Source organism: Hypanus sabinus, chromosome 4 (genome assembly GCF_030144855.1).
Source record: "Hypanus sabinus isolate sHypSab1 chromosome 4, sHypSab1.hap1, whole genome shotgun sequence".
Lineage (NCBI taxonomy): Eukaryota > Metazoa > Chordata > Chondrichthyes > Myliobatiformes > Dasyatidae > Hypanus > Hypanus sabinus.
Window position 1 is genome coordinate 188,399,085 of NC_082709.1, and position 25,358 is coordinate 188,424,442.

General features: G+C 50.0%; 1 protein-coding gene across 1 annotated transcript in view; it reads left to right on the forward strand.

Annotated features, from left to right (window-relative positions):
* Window positions 1–23,930, forward strand: part of pwp2h (PWP2 small subunit processome component) — an 80,337-nt gene extending 56,407 nt beyond the window's left edge. Inside the window, exons 16-21 of the mRNA XM_059966042.1 lie at window positions 1,612–1,741; window positions 5,342–5,505; window positions 15,123–15,341; window positions 18,362–18,512; window positions 18,987–19,061; window positions 20,706–23,930. Coding sequence (XP_059822025.1) covers window positions 1,612–1,741; window positions 5,342–5,505; window positions 15,123–15,341; window positions 18,362–18,512; window positions 18,987–19,061; window positions 20,706–20,862 — 896 coding nt within the window. The 3' untranslated portion in view covers window positions 20,863–23,930. The remainder of the gene's footprint in view (window positions 1–1,611; window positions 1,742–5,341; window positions 5,506–15,122; window positions 15,342–18,361; window positions 18,513–18,986; window positions 19,062–20,705) is intronic.
* Window positions 23,931–25,358: the final 1,428 nt, after the last annotated feature.

Here is a 25,358-nt window from a genome sequence, read left to right on the forward strand (position 1 = left end):
GGCTCATTTACAAATGGATTGTACTTGATGTAAATTCAGGGGGAGGTGGAAGAGCCATGGTCTGACCCGTCCTATTTCTGCCCAACGAGAGTCTGTTTAGCAGAGCAGTCATTGGTTTCCCGAGTTGCAGATAACCTTTCCAAGCTGTTTGGTGTTTGAAATGTGGTTCCAGAGACTGGGCCGCAGTACTGGGAGAGGGAGCCCTCCATGGCCACACTAAACTGACCCTTGTCTGTCTGTTCGAAGTGTGGTTCTGTAGATTACTGGGAGAGGGTCCTCTCCATGGCCACACTAAACTGACCCTTGTCTGTCTGTTCGAAGTGTGGTTCTGTAGATTACTGGGAGAGGGAGCCCTCCATGGCCACACTAAACTGACCCTTGACTGTCTGTTCGAAGTGTGGTTCTGTAGATTACTGGGAGAGGGAGCCCTCCATGGCCACACTAAACTGACCCTTGTCTGTCTGTTCGAAGTGTGGTTCTGTAGATTACTGGGAGAGGGTCCTCTCCATGGCCACACTAAACTGACCCTTGTCTGTCTGTTCGAAGTGTGGTTCTGTAGATTACTGGGAGAGGGAGCCCTCCATGGCCACACTAAACTGACCCTTGACTGTCTGTTCGAAGTGTGGTTCTGTAGATTACTGGGAGAGGGAGCCCTCCATGGCCACACTAAACTGACCCTTGTCTGTCTGTTCGAAGTGTGGTTCTGTAGATTACTGGGAGAGGGAGCCCTCCATGGCCACACTAAACTGACCCTTGTCTGTCTGTTCGAAGTGTGGTTCTGTAGATTACTGGGAGAGGGTCCTCTCCATGGCCACACTAAACTGACCCTTGTCTGTCTGTTCGAAGTGTGGTTCTGTAGATTACTGGGAGAGGGTCCTCTCCATGGCCACACTAAACTGACCCTTGTCTGTCTGTTCGAAGTGTGGTTCTGTAGATTAATGGGAGAGGGAGCCCTCCATGGCCACACTAAACTGACCCTTGTCTGTCTGTTCGAAGTGTGGTTCTGTAGATTACTGGGAGAGGGAGCCCTCCATGGCCACACTAAACTGACCCTTGTCTGTCTGTTCGAAGTGTGGTTCTGTAGATTACTGGGAGAGGTTCCTCTCCATGGCCACACTAAACTGACCCTTGTCTGTCTGTTCGAAGTGTGGTTCTGTAGATTACTGGGAGAGGGAGCCCTCCATGGCCACACTAAACTGACCCTTGTCTGTCTGTTCGAAGTGTGGTTCTGTAGATTACTGGGAGAGGTTCCTCTCCATGGCCACACTAAACTGACCCTTGTCTGTCTGTTCGAAGTGTGGTTCTGTAGATTACTGGGAGAGGGTCCTCTCCATGGCCACACTAAACTGACCCTTGACTGTGGGTATGCCCAAAGGATGTGGAGAAAGTTGCAGGGGCCTATGTCGTGGCTCACCCTGAGCAACTGCGTGACAGAGGCCTCTGATCAGCGGGGTTTTCCCAGGGACACGCTCTGAGATGGTCAGCAGGTGCTTCTGGGAGGTCATCAAATCAGTGAAAAGCACCCTTTGGCCTAACTGAACCCTGTTGGTGTGCCAGCACATGGAGATGTCTGAGGGAAAATGCAGCTGACTGGCACATCCCCACCTCCAGGAGACGTGCTGAGGGATGCACTGAGGCCTGGTGGGGAAGGATGCCAGTCCTGGGTTCTTCTGCTACTGGAGATGGAGGGGCTGGGTTGGGTGAAGATGCCCGCCCCAGAGTGCCTCGTGAGTGATAGCATGTGGGAACGCACCAGAACACTACAGGAAGCATTGACCATGCACGTAACAAGTGAAAAGGCTTCACAATTGGAATCGGGTTTAATATCACAAGATTATGTCATCATTATGTCATTGAGTCTGTCCTGTGCATCTCCATCACTGTGTGGTTTGGAGCCGCCACCAAGCAGGATAGAACCAGACTACAGCGCACAGTGAGGACTGCCGAGCGCATCATTGGAGCCTCCCTGCCCTCTATTGTGGACCTGTACTCTTCCAGGTTGAAGAAGAGGGCAGGGAACATCATAAAGGACTCCTTCCATCCTGCGCACGGACTGTTTGAACTGCTTCTGTCTGGTAGGCGCTTCAGATCCCTCCAGACTAAGACTAATAGGCACTGGAGAAGTTTTTTCCCTACTGTGGTCACTCTGCTGAACAGTTAACTGCCGGTTAACTGTCGGCTAACTATTACTTGGATTGCACTACTTGTATGTATAATCTATATTTTCATTTATATTTATCATTATTATTGTTGGAGCAGAGAGACAACATCTGCCGGAAGTAAATTCCTTGTATGTGCACAGGTACTTGGCGTTTAAAGTCTGATTCTGATTCTGATCAAATGTGTTGTTTTGTGGCAACAGTACATAATCTTAAAAAATCTAAATTACAGTAAATATGTGAAGTGTATATATATTGAACAAAATTATGTAAAAAGAGAGGGAAATCTGAAGACGGAAAGGGATAAAACTGTTTTTCAAAGGTTTCAAAGGTACAGTTTAATGTCAGAGAAATGTGTACAATATACATCCTGAAATGCTTTCTCTTTGCAACCATCCTCAAAAACAGAGGAGTGCCCCAAAGAATGAATGACAGTTAGATGTTAGAACCCCAAAGTCCCTCCCAGCTGCTCCCTCCCTGCGTAAGCAACAAATCCCCCCTCCCCCACCAGCAAAAAAAAGCATCGGCACCCACCACCGAGCAAAGACACAGACTTGCAGTTACCCCAAAGACTTCGCACTTCACCCTATATTCCACATATCACAGGTTCTCTCTCTCTCTCTCTCTAATAAGGGAGCAGGAAGTGTCTCCATTTTCCCAGCAAGCGGGGAGACATAACAAACAACTCACAGGTTTATGATGTTAAAAGTCTGTTACATTGCTTTTTTTGAGCTCTCTTCCCAAAAAATCTGGGCCCAGAACTGCAAGTGTTCTGACACACGGGTCTCCTGTTTTGTCACTGATCCTCGATCCACCCGACTCCAGAGCCCCGTGATCCTAGGCTTCCAAATCCGAGGCAGAATTGTAGGCCTGTTATTAAGGATGAGGTTTCAGGGTACTTGGAGACTAATGATAAAATAAGTCAAAGTCAGCATGGTTTCTGTGAAGGGAATCTTACCTGACAAATCTGTTAGAGTTCTTTGAGGAAGTAACAAACAGGATGGCATTTGATGGCATTTTCAGAAGGCATTTGATAAGGCTGCTTAACAAGATAAAATCTCATGGCATTACAGGAAAGATACTGGCATGGATAGAGGAATGGCTGACAGGCAGGAGGCAGTGAGTGGGAATAAAGGGGCTTTTCCTGGTTGGCTGCCAGTGACTAGTGGTGTTCCTCAGAGGTCAGTATTGGGACCGCTACTTTTCACATTGTTTGGCAATGATTTAGATAATGGAATTGAGTTTAGGGATGGTATGAAACTTGGAGGAAAGGTGGGTAGTGGTGAGGAAGCAGGATGTAGACAAGCTGGAGAAATGGGCAAAAAGTGGCAGATGGAATAAATGTTGGGAGATGTATGATAATGCATTTTGGTAAAAGGAACAATAGTGTGGACTAAATGGGGAGAAGGTTCAGACATCAGAGGTGCAGAGGGACTTTGGAGTCCTTCTGCAAGACTCCCAGAAGGTTAATTTACAGGTTGTCTGTGGTAAAGAAGGCAAATGCAATGTTGGCATTTATTTCAAAGGGAATAGAATATAAAAGCAAGGAGATAATGCTGAACCTTTATAAGACACTGGTCAGGCTGCACTTGGAGTCTTGTCAACAGTTTTGGGCTGCATTTCTCAGAAAGTGTGTGTTGTCATTGAAGAGAGTCCAGAGGATGATTCCAGGAATGTAGGGTTTAACACAGGGGTCGGCAACCTTTACCACTGAAAGAGCCATATGGACCCGTTTCCCACAGAAAAGAAAACACTGGGAGCCACAAAACCCGTTTGACATTTAAAATGAAATAACACTGCACACAACGTTTTTTTTTGCCTTTATGCTATGTATAAACAAACTATAATGTGTTGCATTTATGAAATTGATGAACTCCTGCAGAGAAAACGAAATTACATTTCTGCATGCACCAAAAACATTTTGAACTCCGAAAAAAAGACGTTGGGTTGAAGGTTACTCCATAGTTAGCCTACCTTGGATCGAAGAATTAAAAGAAAGCGCGCACTGGCAGGTGTCAGGCATTGGCAGTGGTGATGTATATTAATAGCGATAAAAAACACGTAGCGGTGTAGCGCTACATGCAGCGCTAAAATAAAGACACTGCAGTCAAAGGTAACTTTATTCGAACTAAACAGCCTTGCTTTAAAGCCTCCCTCAACCCGTCCCCGTGGGCGCGGATGCTCCAAAAGACACGTACTCACAAACCCCCGTAGGCTATCACTCTTAGCCGGAACGGTGGCTAATTGTGAGCCGGTTCGGATGTGCCAGGAAATGGGGTCGCCACAACGTTTTATTTAGATTGTACAAGATCACCATGATCTTCAAATTTCGAATTACATTTCAAAAACTAACAAACTAACATAAAATACATTTTAATTAAATACTCATCATTTATTTTCCAAAGCCACGGGGAGCCGCGGCACAGAGATGAAAGAATCGCATGCGGCTCCGGAGCCACGGGTTGCCGACCCCTGGTTTAACATGTGAGGAGCGTTTGGCAGCTTTGGGCCTGTACTCACTGGAATTTAGAATAATGCAGGAGTGATCTCATTGAAACCTACCGAATTTTGAAAGGACTAGATAGGGTGGATGTGGAGAGGATGTTTCCTATAGTGTGGGTATCCAGAACTAGAGGGCACAAAATTGAGAGGCAACCCTTTAGAACAGAGGTAAGGAGGAATTTTTTCAGCCAGGAAGTTGTAAGTCTGTGGAATGTTCTGCCACAGACTGCGGTGGAGGCCAAGTTGGTGTGTATATTTAAGGTGGAAGTTGCTCATTTCCTGATCAGTCAGGGCATCAAAAGATATGGCGAGAAGGCAGGTGTATGGGGTTGAGTGGGATCCGGGATTAGAATGGGGAGCAGACTCAATGGGCTGAATTGCCTAATTCTGCTCCCAGGTATCATGTTTGAAAGTAATTCCTGGTGTGCTTTAAAAAAAGATGATGGATGCTGCCTTTCTGAGGTATCATCTTTTGAAAGCATCCTGGATGTTCATGATGGAACTGGCTAAGTTTCCAACTTTCAGCAGTTTTCTCTGATCCTGTGCAGAGCCCCTCCGTACCAGACAGTGATGCAACCAGTTAGAATGCTCTCCACAGTACATCTGTGAGTGTTATTTGTGACATACCAAGTCTTGTAAATAATTCATGCTTGTAAATATTTTTATAATTACGAATGAAGTTTATTTTGTTTTGTCCTGGACTGTGTAAAGCTGTTGGTAGAGGGGCATGTCTGTGGCCACTCTAAATTGACCCCTTGTCTTTGTGGTTGCTCCCCAGGTGACATGAGCTTGCGCCACTTTAAACCAGATATGCGCGTGACGTGCCTTCGCTTCTCTCCAACAGGTAAGGATGGTTATGTATTAAGTGGAGCAAAAACACCAATGCAATAATTTTATTAATTGCTGAGGATTTATAAGGCAATGCTGTTTTGGGCCCCTTATGTAAGAAAAGATGTGCTGGCATTGGAGAGAGCCCAGAGAAGGTTTGCAAGGATAATTCTGGAATGAAAAAGTTAATATATGAGGAATGTTTGGCTCTGGGCCTATACTTACTGGAGTTCAGAAGAATGAGGGGCATTTCATTGAAACCTGTTGAATATTGAAAGGCCTAGATAGAGTGGATGTGAAGAGGATGTTTCCTACAGTGCAACAGTTGAGGACCAGAGGGCACAGCTTCAGAATAGACGATCATCTGTTTAGAACAGAGATGAGAAAGAGAGAAGATCTGCACCACTGCTGATTTATCCCTCTCAAGCTCATTCTCATGCCTTCTCCACATTCACACTCAACTTATCAATCTCCACTTTAAATACTTGGCCTCCACATCTCTCTGGCAATAAATTCCACAGATTCACCACCTTCTGGTTAAAGAAATTCCTCCACATTCTGCTCGAGATGAACATCGCTGTAATATGAGGTTGTGCGCTCTGGTCCCAGACTCCCCCACTACAGGAAACATCCTCTCCACATCCACTCTATCTGTGTCCTCTGGTCCTAGACTCCCCACTATAGGAAATATCCTCTCCACATCCACTCTATCTGTGCCCTCTGGTCCTAGACTCCCCCACTATAGGGAACATCGTCTCCACATCGACTCTATCTGTGTCCTCTGGTCCTAGACCCCACTATAGGAAACATCCTCTCCACATCCACTCTATCTGTGTCCTCTGGTCCTAGACTCCCCCACTATAGGAAACATCCTCTCCACATCCACTCTATCTGTGTCCTCTGGTTCTAGACTCCCCACTATAGGAAACATCCTCTCCACATCCACTCTATCTGTGTCCTCTGGTCCTAGACTCCCCCACTATAGGAAACATCCTCTCCACATCCACTCTATCTGTGTCCTCTGGTTCTAGACTCCCCACTATAGGAAACATCCTCTCCACATCCACTCTATCTGTATGCTCTGGTCCTAGACTCCCCCACTATAGGGAACATCCTCTCCACATCCACTCTATCTGTGTCCTCTGGTCCTAGACCCCACTATAGGAAACATCCTCTCCACATCCACTCTATCTGTGTCCTCTGGTCCTAGACTCCCCCACTATAGGAAACATCCTCTCCACATCCACTCTATCTGTGTCCTCTGGTTCTAGACTCCCCACTATAGGAAACATCCTCTCCACATCCACTCTATCTGTGTCCTCTGGTCCTAGACTCCCCCACTATAGGAAACATCCTCTCCACATCCACTCTATCTGTGTCCTCTGGTTCTAGACTCCCCACTATAGGAAACATCCTCTCCACATCCACTCTATCTGTATGCTCTGGTCCTAGACTCCCCCACTATAGGGAACATCCTCTCCACATCCACTCTATCTGTACGCTCTGGTCCTAGACTCCCCCACTATAGGGAACATCCTCTCCACATCCAGTCTGTTGAAGCCTTTTAACATTTGATAGGTTTCAATGAGATTCTCCCCTCATTCTTCTAAACCAGCGAATGCAGGCTCAGAGCCATTAAAACGCTCCTCATATGATAACCCTTTCATTCCCAGAATCATTCTCATAAGCCTCTACTGGACCCTCTTCAAGGAAATTACAATTGCAGCTAATTGCAATCAAGTTTGGTTTACATGAGACTAACATGGATTCCTATCACAATCAGGAGCCCCAGTGCAAGACTTCAAACTGAAACGTCAACTCTTCCAGGGTGGGACAGTTAGATACAGAGTGAAGCTCCCTCTACACTGTCCCATCACACACTCCCAGGGACAGTCAGGTACAGAGTGAAGCTCCCTCTACACTGTCCTATCACACACTCCCAGGGCAGGGACAGTCAGATACAGAGTGAAGCTCCCTCTACACTGTCCCGTCACACACTCCCAGGGCAGGGACACCCTGTTTATATATGGTCATCCAGTAAGGAAGGGGGCATGGAGGGATGAGGATGTCCTAGTCAACTTGCTCCTGGGGCTGGCGAAATCCGCCATCCGAGGGTCTTGGAAACGGGTGGCGGGAGGATCTCCCCGGGCAGACTGCCTGGCAATGTTTAGGGGGTATGTTCGTGCTCGGGTAACTATTGAAAAGGAACACGCGCAGTCCACAGCGGCCTTGGAGGAGTTTCGAGACCGTTGGGCTCCGCGGGGTGTAAATGCCATCGTGGATAGAGATGGCAACATTCTGGTGTAATGTCTATTGTCTATTTGTAGTGCAGTAATTGTGTTTGCCACTGTTTTGTATATATTGTATAGCACCGAAATTTGTAATAAAGGGTTTTGTAATTAAAAAAAAAAGGGCAGGGACAGTCAGATACAGAGTGAAGCTCCCTCTACACTGTCCCATCACACACTCCCAGTGCAGGGACAGTCAGATACAGAGTGAAGCTCCCTCTACACTGTCCCATCTCAGACTCCCAGGGCAGGGACAGTCAGATACAGAGTGAAGCTCCCTCTACACTGTCCCATCACACACTCCCAGGGCAGAGACCATTAGATACAGAGTGAAGCTCCCTCTACACTGTCCCATCTCAGACTCCCAGGGCAGGGACGGTTAGATACAGAGTGAAGCTCCCTCTACACTGTCCCATCTCAGACTCCCAGGGCAGGGACAGTCAGATACAGAGTGAAGCTCCCTCTACACTGTCCCATCACACACTCCCAGTGCAGGGACAGTCAGATACAGAGTGAAGCTCCCTCTACACTGTCCCATCTCAGACTCCCAGGGCAGGGACAGTCAGATACAGAGTGAAGCTCCCTCTACACTGTCCCATCACACACTCCCAGGGCAGAGACCATTAGATACAGAGTGAAGCTCCCTCTGCACTGTCCCATCACACACTCCCAGGACAGGGACAGTTAGATACAGAGTGAAGCTCCCTCTACACTGTCCCATCTCAGACTCCCAGGGCAGGGACAGTCAGATACAGAGTGAAGCTCCCTCTACACTGTCCCATCACACACTCCCAGGGCAGGGACAGTCCGATACAGAGTGAAGCTCCCTCTACACTGTCCCATCACACACTCCCAGGACAGGGACAGTCAGATACAGAGTGAAACTCCCTCTACACTGTCCCATCACACACTCCCGGGACAGGGACAGTCAGATACAGAGTGAAGCTCCCTCTACACTGTCCCATCACACACTCCCAGGGCAGGGACAGTCAGATACAGGGTGAAGCTCCCTCTACACTGTCCCATCACACACTCCCAGGGCAGGGACAGTCAGATACAGGGTGAAGCTCCCTCTACACTGTCCCATCACACACTCCCAGGACAGGGACGGTTAGATACAGAGTGAAGCTCCCTCTACACTGTCCCATCACACACTCCCAGGGCAGGGACAGTCAGATACAGAGTGAAGCTCCCTCTACACTGTCCCATCACACACTCCCAGGGCAGGGACAGTCCGATACAGAGTGAAGCTCCCTCTACACTGTCCCATCACACACTCCCAGGACAGGGACAGTCAGATACAGAGTGAAACTCCCTCTACACTGTCCCATCACACACTCCCGGGACAGGGACAGTCAGATACAGAGTGAAGCTCCCTCTACACTGTCCCATCACACACTCCCAGGGCAGGGACAGTCAGATACAGGGTGAAGCTCCCTCTACACTGTCCCATCACACACTCCCAGGACAGGGACAGTCAGATACAGAGTGAAGCTCCCTCTACACTGTCCCATCACACACTCCCAGGGCTGGGACAGTTAGATACAGAGTGGAGCTCCCTCTACACTGTCCCATCACACACTCCCAGGACAAGGACAGTCAGATACAGAGTGAAACTCCCTCTACACTGTCCCATCACTCACTCCCAGGACAGGGACAGTCAGATACAGAGTGAAGCTCCCTCTACACTGTCCCATCACACACTCACAGGGCAGGGACAGTCAGATACAGAGTGAAGCTCCCTCTACACTGTCCCATCACATACTCCCAGGGCAGGGACAGTCAGATACAGAGTGAAGCTCCCTCTACACTGTCCCATCACACACTCCCAGGGCAGGGACAGTTAGATACAGAGTGAAGCTCCCTCTACACTGTCCCATCACACACTCCCAGGGCAGGGACAGTCAGATACAGAGTGAAGCTCCCTCTACACTGTCCCATCACACACTCCCAGGACAGGGACAGTCAGATACAGAGTGAAGCTCCCTCTACAGTCCCATCACACACTCCCAGGGCAGGGACAGTCAGATACAGAGTGAAGCTCCCTCTACACTGTCCCATCACACACTCACAGGGCAGGGACAGTCAGATACAGAGTGAAGCTCCCTCTACACTGTCCCATCACACACTCCCAGGGCAGGGACAGTTAGATACAGAGTGAAGCTCCCTCTACACTGTCCCATCACACACTCCCAGGGCAGGGACAGTCAGATACAGAGTGAAGCTCCCTCTACACTGTCCCATCACACACTCCCAGGACAGGGACAGTCAGATACAGAGTGAAGCTCCCTCTACAGTCCCATCACACACTCCCAGGGCAGGGACAGTCAGATACAGAGTGAAGCTCCCTCTACACTGTCCCATCACACACTCACAGGGCAGGGACAGTCAGATACAGAGTGAAGCTCCCTCTACACTGTCCCATCACACACTCCCAGGGCAGGGACAGTCAGATGCAGAGTGAAGCTCCCTCGACACTGTCCCATCACACACTCCCAGGGCAGGGACAGTCAGATACAGAATGAATCTCCCTCTACACTGTCCCATCACACACTCCCAGGACAGGGACAGTCAGATACAGAGTGAAGCTCCCTCTACACTGTCCCATCACACACTCCCAGGACAGGGACAGTTAGATACAGAGTGAAGCTCCCTCTACACTGTCCCATCACACACTCCCAGGGCAGGGACAGTCAGATACAGAGTGAAGCTCCCTCTACAGTCCCATCACACACTCTCAGGACAGGGACAGTCAGATAGAGTGAAGCTCCCTCTACACTGTCCCATCACACACTCCCAGGGCAGGGACAGTCCGATACAGAGTGAAGCTCCCTCTACACTGTCCCATCACACACTCACAGAGCAGGGACAGTCCGATACAGAGTGAAGCTCCCTCTACACTGTCCCATCACACACTCTCAGGACAGGGACAGTCAGATACAGAGTGAAGCTCCCTCTACACTGTCCCATCACACACTCCCAGGACAGGGACAGTTAGACACAGAGTGAAGCTCCCTCTACACTGTCCCATCACACACTCCCAGGACAGGGACAGTCAGATACAGAGTGAAGCTCCCTCTACACTGTCCCATCACACACTCCCAGGACAGGGACAGTCAGATACAGAGTGAAGCTCCCTCTACACTGTCCCATCACTCACTCCCAGGACAGGGACAGTCAGATACAGAGTGAAGCTCCCTCTACACTGTCCCATCACACACTCACAGGGCAGGGACAGTCAGATACAGAGTGAAGCTCCCTCTACACTGTCCCATCACATACTCCCAGGGCAGGGACAGTCAGATACAGAGTGAAGCTCCCTCTACACTGTCCCATCACACACTCCCAGGGCAGGGACAGTTAGATACAGAGTGAAGCTCCCTCTACACTGTCCCATCACACACTCCCAGGGCAGGGACAGTCAGATACAGAGTGAAGCTCCCTCTACACTGTCCCATCACACACTCCCAGGACAGGGACAGTCAGATACAGAGTGAAGCTCCCTCTACAGTCCCATCACACACTCCCAGGGCAGGGACAGTCAGATACAGAGTGAAGCTCCCTCTACACTGTCCCATCACACACTCCCAGGGCAGGGACAGTCAGATACAGAATGAATCTCCCTCTACACTGTCCCATCACACACTCCCAGGACAGGGACAGTCAGATACAGAGTGAAGCTCCCTCTACACTGTCCCATCACACACTCCCAGGACAGGGACAGTTAGATACAGAGTGAAGCTCCCTCTACACTGTCCCATCACACACTCCCAGGGCAGGGACAGTCAGATACAGAGTGAAGCTCCCTCTACAGTCCCATCACACACTCTCAGGACAGGGACAGTCAGATACAGAGTGAAGCTCCCTCTACACTGTCCCATCACACACTCCCAGGGCAGGGACAGTCAGATACAGGGTGAAGCTCCCTCTACACTGTCCCATCACACACTCCCAGGACAGGGACGGTTAGATACAGAGTGAAGCTCCCTCTACACTGTCCCATCACACACTCCCAGGGCAGGGACAGTCAGATACAGAGTGAAGCTCCCTCTACACTGTCCCATCACACACTCCCAGGGCAGGGACAGTCCGATACAGAGTGAAGCTCCCTCTACACTGTCCCATCACACACTCCCAGGACAGGGACAGTCAGATACAGAGTGAAACTCCCTCTACACTGTCCCATCACACACTCCCGGGACAGGGACAGTCAGATACAGAGTGAAGCTCCCTCTACACTGTCCCATCACACACTCCCAGGGCAGGGACAGTCAGATACAGGGTGAAGCTCCCTCTACACTGTCCCATCACACACTCCCAGGACAGGGACAGTCAGATACAGAGTGAAGCTCCCTCTACACTGTCCCATCACACACTCCCAGGGCTGGGACAGTTAGATACAGAGTGGAGCTCCCTCTACACTGTCCCATCACACACTCCCAGGACAAGGACAGTCAGATACAGAGTGAAACTCCCTCTACACTGTCCCATCACTCACTCCCAGGACAGGGACAGTCAGATACAGAGTGAAGCTCCCTCTACACTGTCCCATCACACACTCACAGGGCAGGGACAGTCAGATACAGAGTGAAGCTCCCTCTACACTGTCCCATCACATACTCCCAGGGCAGGGACAGTCAGATACAGAGTGAAGCTCCCTCTACACTGTCCCATCACACACTCCCAGGGCAGGGACAGTTAGATACAGAGTGAAGCTCCCTCTACACTGTCCCATCACACACTCCCAGGGCAGGGACAGTCAGATACAGAGTGAAGCTCCCTCTACACTGTCCCATCACACACTCCCAGGACAGGGACAGTCAGATACAGAGTGAAGCTCCCTCTACAGTCCCATCACACACTCCCAGGGCAGGGACAGTCAGATACAGAGTGAAGCTCCCTCTACACTGTCCCATCACACACTCACAGGGCAGGGACAGTCAGATACAGAGTGAAGCTCCCTCTACACTGTCCCATCACACACTCCCAGGGCAGGGACAGTTAGATACAGAGTGAAGCTCCCTCTACACTGTCCCATCACACACTCCCAGGGCAGGGACAGTCAGATACAGAGTGAAGCTCCCTCTACACTGTCCCATCACACACTCCCAGGACAGGGACAGTCAGATACAGAGTGAAGCTCCCTCTACAGTCCCATCACACACTCCCAGGGCAGGGACAGTCAGATACAGAGTGAAGCTCCCTCTACACTGTCCCATCACACACTCACAGGGCAGGGACAGTCAGATACAGAGTGAAGCTCCCTCTACACTGTCCCATCACACACTCCCAGGGCAGGGACAGTCAGATGCAGAGTGAAGCTCCCTCGACACTGTCCCATCACACACTCCCAGGGCAGGGACAGTCAGATACAGAATGAATCTCCCTCTACACTGTCCCATCACACACTCCCAGGACAGGGACAGTCAGATACAGAGTGAAGCTCCCTCTACACTGTCCCATCACACACTCCCAGGACAGGGACAGTTAGATACAGAGTGAAGCTCCCTCTACACTGTCCCATCACACACTCCCAGGGCAGGGACAGTCAGATACAGAGTGAAGCTCCCTCTACAGTCCCATCACACACTCTCAGGACAGGGACAGTCAGATACAGAGTGAAGCTCCCTCTACACTGTCCCATCACACACTCCCAGGGCAGGGACAGTCCGATACAGAGTGAAGCTCCCTCTACACTGTCCCATCACACACTCACAGAGCAGGGACAGTCCGATACAGAGTGAAGCTCCCTCTACACTGTCCCATCACACACTCTCAGGACAGGGACAGTCAGATACAGAGTGAAGCTCCCTCTACACTGTCCCATCACACACTCCCAGGACAGGGACAGTTAGACACAGAGTGAAGCTCCCTCTACACTGTCCCATCACACACTCCCAGGACAGGGACAGTCAGATACAGAGTGAAGCTCCCTCTACACTGTCCCATCACACACTCCCAGGACAGGGACAGTCAGATACAGAGTGAAGCTCCCTCTACACTGTCCCATCACTCACTCCCAGGACAGGGACAGTCAGATACAGAGTGAAGCTCCCTCTACACTGTCCCATCACACACTCACAGGGCAGGGACAGTCAGATACAGAGTGAAGCTCCCTCTACACTGTCCCATCACATACTCCCAGGGCAGGGACAGTCAGATACAGAGTGAAGCTCCCTCTACACTGTCCCATCACACACTCCCAGGGCAGGGACAGTTAGATACAGAGTGAAGCTCCCTCTACACTGTCCCATCACACACTCCCAGGGCAGGGACAGTCAGATACAGAGTGAAGCTCCCTCTACACTGTCCCATCACACACTCCCAGGACAGGGACAGTCAGATACAGAGTGAAGCTCCCTCTACAGTCCCATCACACACTCCCAGGGCAGGGACAGTCAGATACAGAGTGAAGCTCCCTCTACACTGTCCCATCACACACTCCCAGGGCAGGGACAGTCAGATACAGAATGAATCTCCCTCTACACTGTCCCATCACACACTCCCAGGACAGGGACAGTCAGATACAGAGTGAAGCTCCCTCTACACTGTCCCATCACACACTCCCAGGACAGGGACAGTTAGATACAGAGTGAAGCTCCCTCTACACTGTCCCATCACACACTCCCAGGGCAGGGACAGTCAGATACAGAGTGAAGCTCCCTCTACAGTCCCATCACACACTCTCAGGACAGGGACAGTCAGATACAGAGTGAAGCTCCCTCTACACTGTCCCATCACACACTCCCAGGGCAGGGACAGTCCGATACAGAGTGAAGCTCCCTCTACACTGTCCCATCACACACTCACAGAGCAGGGACAGTCCGATACAGAGTGAAGCTCCCTCTACACTGTCCCATCACACACTCTCAGGACAGGGACAGTCAGATACAGAGTGAAGCTCCCTCTACACTGTCCCATCACACACTCCCAGGACAGGGACAGTTAGACACAGAGTGAAGCTCCCTCTACACTGTCCCATCACACACTCCCAGGACAGGGACAGTCAGATACAGAGTGAAGCTCCCTCTACACTGTCCCATCACACACTCCCAGGACAGGGACAGTCAGATACAGAGTGAAGCTCCCTCTACACTGTCCCATCACACACTCCCAGGACAGGGACAGTCAGATACAGAGTGAAGCTCCCTCTACACTGTCCCATCACACACTCCCAGGACAGGGACAGTCAGATACAGAGTGAAGCTCCCTCTACACTGTCCCATCACACACTCACAGGACAGGGACAGTCAGATACAGAGTGAAGCTCCCTCTACACTGTCCCATCACACACTCCCAGGACAGGGACGGTTAGACACAGGATAAAGTTACCTCTCCCTTTCAGGTAGAAGCTGGGCAGCCACAAGTACAGAGGGGCTGCTGATTTTCTCGCTGGATGGTGGTGTCGTGTTTGACCCCTTCGACCTGGACGAGGAGGTGACGCCGAGCAGCATGCGGCGGGCAGTGCGGCGGAAGGAGTTCACTGTAGCCATTGTGATGGCTTTCCGCCTGAATGAGCAGAAGTTGACCTTGGAGGTGTTGGAAAACGTTCCTCACGCAGAGAGTGAGTGTCTGTCACCCAGGGGTGGTCGAGAGTGACGCAGAGACACAGAGTGAGAGTCCGTTACCCAGGGGTGTTCGAGAGTGACCCAGAGACACAGAGTGAGTGAGTGTGTTTCACCCAGGGGTGTTCGAGAGTGACCCAGAGACACAGAGTGAGAGTCCGTTACCCAGGGGTGTTCGAGAGTGACCCAGAGACACAGAGTGAGTGTCTGTCACCCAGGGGTGTTCGAGAGTGACCCAGAGACACGGAGTGAGAGTCTGATACCCAGGGGTGTTTGAGAGTGACCCAGAGACACAGTGAGTGTCTGTCACCCAGGGGTGTTCGAGAGTGACCCAGAGACACAGAGTGAGAGTCCGTTACCCAGGGGTGTTCGAGAGTGACCCAGAGACACAGAGTGAGTGTCTGTCACCAAAGGTGTTTGAGAGTGACCCAGAGACACAGAGAGAGTGAGTGTCTGTCACCCAGGGGTGGTCGAGAGTGACGCAGAGACACAGAGTGAGAGTCCGTTACCCAGGGGTGTTCGAGAGTGACCCAGAGACACAGTGAATGTCTGTCACCCAGGGGTGTTTGAGAGTGAGCCAGAGGCACAGAGTGAGTGTCTGTCACCCATGGGTGTTCGAGAGTGACCCAGAGACACGGAGTGAGTGAGTGTCTGTCACCAAAGGTGTTTGAGAGTGACCCAGAGACACAGTGAGTGTCTGGAACCCATGGGTGCTCGAGAGTGAGCCAGAGACATAGAGTGAGTGTCCGTAACCCACGGGTGTTCGAGAGTGACCCAGAGAGACGGAGTGAGTCATTTTATGTGACCCTGTTCTCTACAGACCCATCAAGTGAGGAGGCGTAGGGAGTGCTAAAGGTCAGCCCTGAGGGTGTCCTGCGGCTAGGCCCTCCCCTATCGCTGGAGGAACTGACCAGCACCCTTACCCAGCTACAGTGAAACAAGTTGGGGGGGTTGACTGTGGAATTCCTCTGGGCCCGGGATACACGGGTGCTGACTATGCCAGAGCCATGGGCAAAAGCCTGATGATAGGTGAGATGCTTGCTGCAAGGCGCTCGTGGTCCTGCTGCCAACAACGGGGGATCTTTGCACCCAGTGTCTCTCCTGTGCATTGAATATAAAATCTTATTGCCTGGGTTCCGTAATGCCCAAATGATCTACCCAGACCAGTCCTACACAGTCCAGGCCTGACCATTCAGGACGATATCCTCCTCATCCGAGACATTCTCTACCTGTTCCATGAGACAGGCCTGGCAGTCGCTTTCCTGATGACCTCCTCAGGACTCTGCATGTGTTCAGACTCGGACTGCGCTTGTCCGTCTGTTATACACTGCCGTGGAATGCCTAATCAAGGTCTATGACAGCAAGTGCATCAGGGCTCTCAAGCGTTGGGGTTACTACTGTGTCTGTGTGGACCCTTTCCTGTGCCGCCTTCGGAAGCGGTGAACAGATCTGGTTCTGCATGAGCCGGAGATGAAGGTAGTCTTCTCGGCTGGTGCCAGCAACGTACTCCTTATGATGACCGTCCTAGCTGACCTATGGAAGGTGCAAGACTGCTAGTGGCTCTTCTCAGCCGGGGTCAGTGGGAGGTGGACTCCCTGCCAGAGGAGCTTAGGCCGTTTGTGTGGAGCACCATGCACCTCCTCTCTCTGGGGCTCTACCTAAGCTCCACTACGGAGACTTGGCTGGGGAACTGGTGGGACTTAGAGACAAACATGCAGAGATAGATACATGTGTACTGAACACTCCCTGAAGTGTGCGGTCCCCTTCGGTGAGCATCATTACGCATGAACTACTGTGGGTCAGAGTGCTTCTTTGCCTACAGGGAGTGGTGCTCGGGCCATAGTTTCCCACCCCAGCACGGTGACTTGGGAGTGTGGAGTGGCTCCGGACATACCAACCACTGCTCCACTGGACCCCAACACCCTGAGGCATCAGGACCAGGACAGTACTGTGTGATAGATTCCTGAGGCATCAGGACCAGGGCAGTACTGTGTGATAGATTCCTGAGGCATCAGGACCAGGACAGTACTGTGTGATAGATTCCTGAGGCATCAGGACCAGGGCAGTACTGTGTGATAGATTCCTGAGGCATCAGGACCAGGGCAGTACTGTGTGATAGATTCCTGAGGCATCAGGACCAGGGCAGTACTGTGTGATAGATTCCTGAGGCATCAGGACCAGGGCAGTACTGTGTGATAGATTCCTGAGGCATCAGGACCAGGGCAGTACTGTGTGATAGATTCCTGAGGCATCAGGACCAGGGCAGTACTGTGTGATAGATTCCTGAGGCATCAGGACCAGGACAGTACTGTGTGATAGATTCCTGAGGCATCAGGACCAGGGCAGTACTGTGTGATAGATTCCTGAGGCATCAGGACCAGGGCAGTACTGTGTGATAGATTCCTGAGGCATTAGGACCAGGGCAGTACTGTGTGATAGATTCCTGAGGCATTAGGACCAGGGCAGTACTGTGTGATAGATTCCTGAGCAGATTCCCTGAGGCCTGTCCACCTGTCCTTTCTGTGTTCAGGAGGAGTCAGTGTACCAGGTCTATTTGAAGTGTGAGACATTGCAGTGCGTTTGAATATCGGAAGGTGTTGTTCCTGAGTCCTGGTTTATGGGCACCCAGTACGGAGAAGGACGGCTGGCTCGGTGGATGTCGAGGTAGGCTTGCTCTTGGGCCTGGACCGGTTGACCATTGACGGGTCCAGGCAACTGTCCGAGCCGACTGCCTGCCCCTCTTCTGGGACCAGGCTCGTGCTGGGGTGTCCTTAGAGAGGAACATGTGACTATTATGGCTAGATTGGGTGGATTTCCAGGAGCTGTGACCCCACCCCATCCTGGGAATTGTGTGCATGGTAATTACTGGATTTTAATTTGAGTTCAGTAGCGGTATTCTAACCCCTGCCCTTTGTATGTCTGTTGTGTTTGAATAAAGCTTTGTACATTTGTAAAAAGGGGTGGTGGCAGTGAATCTCCCTGAAAACAGACTCACCATACCCAGCTCCCCTCTCTGCAGTTCCAGTTGTTTGTACGACCCTCCCGCCGCTGTACGTGGAGAAGATGCTGCAGTTCATCGCCTCGACCCTGGAGACATCCCGTCATCTGGAGTTCTTCCTGAGCTGGGCTGAGCAGCTGCTGAGCCTGCACGGACAGAAGCTGAAGGCCCGGTGAGTGGGGTGCGACATGGGGGGAGTCCCCGTAGTCTTGCTCCTGGACAACTCCTGTGGTGTTAGGCACATCGGTTTGTAGAGTGCACTTTGAGATGCATCTGCATCACTGCTGTGGATTTTAACCCCGACTGCCGGCTCCTTCACTGAGGAGTCTGTCCCGCGAGGGTGCTCTGGTTCCCTTTGCTTTCAAAGTCATGTGGATTGTCCCCTGGTGTTTACCAAGAAGACAGATTAATTCAGTAGTGGAACAGACCCTTTGGCTATGGAGTCTGTGTGTGTGGGACAGTTAAACTGCCCATCTGTCTCTGTACGTGGTCCAGTTCTCTCCACTCGCTGTCCATTCGTGTGTCTTAGAGGTGTCAATGATGTCGGCTTCCAGCACCGCCCCTGGCAGCCCGTTCCAGGCACCTACCACTCTCCACGGTGTCGGTGGTGGGGATAACGTGTGTAACTGTTAGTTTATTCCCTCAGCTCGGTGGACCTGCTACCAGTGATCCAGTCCCTTCAGAGGAGCATCCAGCATCACTTTGACGCCGTCTCCAAACTGTGAGTCTCTCTATGGTGTCTGACCCTCACCTCACACTCGGAGTCATTGAACACTACAGTGGGAAGCAGACCATTCGGCCCATCTAGACCATGCCAAAATATTAATCTGCTGAGTCCAATTGACCTGCAGTTGGACCATAGCCCTCCGTACCTCTCCCATCCATGTACCTATCCAAATTTCTCTTCAGTGTTGAAATCGAACCCTGATGCTCCACTTCCTCTGGCAGCTCGTTCCACACTCTCGCCACCCTCTGAGTGAAGCCATTCCTCCTAAATATCTCAAACACAATTGCTTGTTCTAGTCCCAGCCAACCTCAGTGGAAAAAAACCTGCTTGCATTTACCCTATCTATACCCCTCATAATTTTGTAAACTTCTATCAAATCTCCTCAGTCTACTATGTTCTGGGGAATAAAGTCCTAACTTTAATCTTTCTCTATAAATCAGGTCCTCAAGTCTCTGTAACATCCTTGTAAATTTTCTCTGCTTTCTTTTAATCTTCTTTCCATCTTTCCTGTAGCTAGGTGACCAAAACTGCACACAATACACCAAATTAGGCCTCACCAACATCTTGTACAACTTCAACATAACATCCCATTTTCTGTACTCAGTACTTGGATTTATGAAAGAGAATGTGCCAAAAGCTTTCTTCATGACCATATCTATCTGTATCGCCATTTTCAAGGAATTATGGACCTGTATTCCCAGATCCCTTTGTCTTACCACAGCCCTCCGTGCCCTGCTGTTCACTGTGTAAGACCTACTCTGGTTGGTCGTACCAAAGTGCAACACCTCACACTCGTCTGCATTAAATTCCATCTGTCATTTTTCAGCTGGTCCAGATCTCACTGCAAGCTCTGTTAGCCTTCCTTGCTGCCCACTACTCCTCTAATGTTAGTGTTATCCACGAACTTGCTGATCCAGTTAACCACATTATCAGCCATATTGTTGATGTAGATGACCCAGCACTGATTCTGGTAGGTTTTCAAGCATTCAGTCTGCCCTGAACTGGAACTCTCCAGCCTATCAGATTATGAGATGTTGGAACAGAATTAGACCATTCGGCCTGGCCCATCAGATCTGTTCCACCATTCCATCATGGCTGATTTATTATCCCCCTCAACCCCATTCTCCCCGTAATCATGATGTGGCAACCCTCACTTTAAATATACTCAATGACCTGGCCCCCACAGTCATCTGTGGCAATGAATTCCTCAGATTTATCATGGCTAAAGAAATTCCTCATCTCTGTTCTAAATGGACGTCCCTTTATTCTGAAGCTGTGCCCTCTGGTCTTAGACTCACCCACTTTGGGAAACATCCTTGCCACATCCAGTGTCTCTAGGCCTTTCAGTATTCAATAGGTTTCAATTAGATTCACCCTCATTCTTCCAAATTCCAGTGAGTACAGGCCCAGAGCCATTAAATGATCCTCATACATTAACTGATTCATTCCTGGAATCATCCTCTTGAACCTCGTCAGGACCCTGTCCAATGCCAGCACATCTTTTTGTACATAAATTGCACGCAGTAGTGCGGTCTGACCTGTGGGGGTTCAGTGGGGTGGATTTGATTCGGCGCCATGCCTGCCTGCTGTTGTGCGGAACTGCTTGACTGATGCTGTTCTCACTCTGGCGGCCTGTAGGTGTGACTGGAATCGCTACAATATGAAGTTCGCTCTCGCTCTGTCCCAGCAGCGTGGAATGAAACGTCCCGTAGAGGTGGAGGAAACCGACAGCGAGTCCAAAGAATGCGAGAGCCCAGGGGATGATCTCATGGAGGGGAGCGATTGCGAACTCTGAGCACTGCTCCCTGCCAGGTCACCACTGTGACAACAGCCATGCTCCAGGTGGTGTGTACAGTCAGGGAGGCCACCAGTTGGGCTGTAGGTGAAGTGTGTAGGATTGGTACATTGCACCACAGGAGTTTACGTGGTCAATAGGTGTGGACTGGTAGCCATGCTGAGGAAGGAACCATCCCTGTCCTGGGAGTGTGTGATGGGACAGTGTAGAGGGAGTTTCACTCTGTATGTAACTGTCCCTGTCCTGGGAGTGTGTGATGGGACAGTGTAGAGGGAGTTTCACTCTGTATCTAACTGTCCCTGCCCTGGGAGTGTGTGATGGGACAGTGTAGAGGGAGCTTCACTCTGTATCTGACTGTCCCTGCCCTGGGAGTGTGTGATGGGACAGTGTCGAGGGAGCTTCACTCTGTATCTGACTGTCCCTGCCCTGGGAGTGTGTGATGGAACAGTGTAGAGGGAGCTTCACTCTGTATCTAACTGTCTCTGCCCTGGGAGTGTGTGATGGGACAGTGTAGAGGGAGTTTCACTCTGTATCTAACTGTCCTTGCCCTGGGAGTGTGTGATGGGACAGTGTAGAGGGAGTTTCACTCTGTATCTAACTGTCCCTGTCCTGGGAGTGTGTGATGGGACAGTGTAGAGGGAGTTTCACTCTGTATGTAACTGTCTCTGCGCTGGGAGTGTGTGATGGGACAGTGTAGAGGGAGTTTCACTCTGTATCTAACTGTCCTTGCCCTGGGAGTGTGTGATGGGACAGTGTAGAGGGAGTTTCACTCTGTATCTAACTGTCCCTGCCCTGGGAGTGTGTGATGGGACAGTGTAGAGGGAGCTTCACTCTGTATCTGACTGTCCCTGCCCTGGGAGTGTGTGATGGGACAGTGTCGAGGGAGCTTCACTCTGTATCTGACTGTCCCTGCCCTGGGAGTGTGTGATGGAACAGTGTAGAGGGAGCTTCACTCTGTATCTAACTGTCTCTGCCCTGGGAGTGTGTGATGGGACAGTGTAGAGGGAGCTTCACTCTGTATCTGACTGTCCCTGCCCTGGGAGTGTGTGATGGGACAGTGTAGAGGGAGTTTCACTCTGTATCTAACTGTCCTTGCCCTGGGAGTGTGTGATGGGACAGTGTAGAGGGAGTTTCACTCTGTATCTAACTGTCTCTGCCCTGGGAGTGTGTGATGGGACAGTGTAGAGGGAGCTTCACTCTGTATCTAACTGTCCCTGTCCTGGGAGTGTGTGATGGGACAGTGTAGAGGGAGCCTCACTCTATATCCAACTCATACTGTTCCTGCCTTGAAAATCACAGGGAACTTTATTTGTGATTCACTCCCTAAGAATATTTTGTGTGATCTGATCCAAGCACTGAATGCCTTCCCGGATTACTTGTCCTGCTACGTTGAGACCATTTGAATGTAAATAATGTATAATAAATTTGTGATACAGAGTTAGATGTTCTTAATGTAAATTTTGCAGGTTTGGCTATGTTTTCTGACATTTTCTCACATTGATAAGGAGGGTGTTTGATCCTGTTGACTGGGGGTGGGAGTTTGCCCTGAACTGCCCTGATATTGTGTTGAATAGAGGCTGAATAGTTCACTCAGAGATGTGAACAACACAGGACATAGGAAGTGTCCTGACTGGCCAGACAGCATCTACGGAAAGGAAGAAGCAGTTCAACATTTATTCCTGACGAAGGGTCTCAGCCAAAAATGTCGACGTTTATTCATTTCCACAGATACTGCCTGGCCTGCTGTGTTAATCTGGATTTCCAGCATCTGCAGAATCTCTCTTGTTAACAATTCAAACTAATCCCATCTGCCTGTACATGGTCTGTATCTTCCCATTCCCCGACTGTTCAAGTCGTGGTTCATCTCCCCTTAAAGGCACTATAGCACTCTCTGGAAAAAGAAGTACACCCTCTCCCTCTCAACCTAAAGCTACAATCTCTAGTATTTGACAATCTTTCTTAGCTGTGGAGGCCAAGTCTTTATGTGTATTTAAGGCAAGATACGGGAAGAAGGCAGGAGACTGGGGCTGAGAGGAAAATTGGATCAGCTATAATGAAATGGTGGAGCAGAATCGATGGGCCAAATGGCCTAATCTGCTCCTATATCTTATGGTCTAATTGAATTTGTTTCTTACATCCTTCACATACATGAGTAAAACTCCTTACCTTGCGTCTCCATCCAAATGTGCAATCTATAGTAATTTATAATAAATAGTATGTACAACAGGACAGTCAATATAACATAGAAATACAATTGTATCAGCATGAATTAATCAGTCTGATGGCCTGGTGGAAGAAGCTGTCCCAGAGCCAGTTGGTCCTGGCTTTTATGCTGCTAGATGATTGCAGCTGGAATAGATTGTGGTTGGGGTGACTTGGGTCTCCAATGATCCTTCAGGCCCTTTTCTCACACCTGTCTTTGTAAATGTCCTGAATAGTGGGAAGACTCTCAAAGTTAAAAGTAAGTTTATTATCAAAGTATGTAGGTATATGTTACTCTATGACCTTGTGATCCTTCTCTTGTGGGCGTTTAGAGGAACAATAAAGAAATACAATAGAATTTATGAAAAACTGGACATGGACAAAGGCAGACAAACAACAAATGTGCAAAGGAAGCCCATTTGTACAAATATAAAAATATATTGAGAGTATGAGCTGCAGGGTCTGTGAAAATGAGACTGTAGTTTGTGAAATCAGTTCAGAGTTAGGGTGAGTGAAGTTATCCACACTGGTTCAGGAGCCTGATGGTTCAGGGACTGGGTGAGTGAAGTTATCCACACTGGTTCAGAGACTGGGTGAGTGAAGTTATCCACACTGGTACAGGAGCCTGATGGTTCAGAGACTGGGTGAGTGAAGTTATCCACACTGGTTCAGGAGCCTGATGGTTCAGAGACTGGGTGAGTGAAGTTATCCACACCGGTTCAGGAGCCTGATGGTTCAGAGACTGGGTGAGTGAAGTTATCCACACTGGTTCAGAGACTGGGTGAGTGAAGTTATCCACACTGGTTCAGGAGTCTGATGGTTCAGAGACTGGGTGAGTGAAGTTATCCACACTGGTTCAGAGACTGGGTGAGTGAAGTTATCCACACCGGTTCAGGAGCCTGATGGTTCAGAGACTGGGTGAGTGAAGTTATCCACACCGGTTCAGGAGCCTGATGGTTCAGAGACTGGGTGAGTGAAGTTATCCACACTGGTTCAGGAGCCTGATGGTTCAGAGACTGGGTGAGTGAAGTTATCCACACTGGTTCAGAGACTGGGTGAGTGAAGTTATCCACACTGGCTCAGAGACTGGGTGAGTGAAGTTATCCACACTGGTTCAGGAGCCTGATGGTTCAGAGACTGGGTGAGTGAAGTTATCCACACTGGTTCAGAGACTGGGTGAGTGAAGTTATCCACACTGGTTCAGGAGCCTGGTGGTTCAGAGACTGGGTGAGTGAAGTTATCCACACTGGTTCAGGAGCCTGATGGTTCAGAGACTGGGTGAGTGAAGTTATCCTCACTGGTTCAGGAGCCTGATGGTTCAGAGACTGGGTGAGTGAAGTTATCCACACTGGTTATCAAACATGTACTATCTATGACTTTCATTTGTTGCATCACCCCTCAGCCTCCAGAGAAAGCAACCCAAGTTTGTCCAACCTCAACATGCCCCCTAAACAAGCCATTATCCTGGTAAACCTCTTCTGCATCTTCTGTAAAGCCTCAACATCCTTCCTGTATGGGGTGACCAGAACAGTTTGCAATACTCCAGACATGGCCTAAACAGAGTTTTATAAAACTGCAAACTGACTCCCTGACTCTTGTATTCAATGCTCCAACAAATAAAGGCAGCCACACTCTGTCGTCTTCATCACCCTATTGAGTGATGGACTCGGGCCCTCGGTGTGTCAACACTATTTGCTGCACACTTTTCCCTTTTTACCTCTCATGTTAGCACTTCTCACTTGCCGGAATTAAACGTCATCTGCCTAAATCTGTGACCGACCTATATCCTGCTGTTTGTTTCGACAATGACTTTTCTTACTTGTCCCTACCGACATTAGCTCACCAGAGTCCTGGGCCAGCATTTCACGTTGTCCCGAGGTGTGTCCTCTCCCGGGGATGAGGTCTTTGCACTTTCTGTAGCTCTGGGTTTCTGTGGATGGGATGGGATTGTTGTCCCATGCCTGACCTTCCTCTCAAAACCGGGACTGGGACATCCATGGCGGAGTTAAAATTCTTAAATATCTCATTTTTGTGTTGTCTGCAAGCACTAATCAGTCCAACTATACTTTCATCCAAATCATTTATAGCCTTCAATTTTATATCATTTTGTACAGTGTAGATAACTATTGTACATGGGGTTAGATTGATTTTAGAGTAGGTGAAAGGTCTGTACCACATCATGGGCTGAAGGGACTGTATCATTGTGTGTATGTATGTTCTGTAACAGGTCCCAGCACATATCCCTGTGAACACCACTGATCACAGACATCCAGAAAGAATAAAGGCCTTTTCCA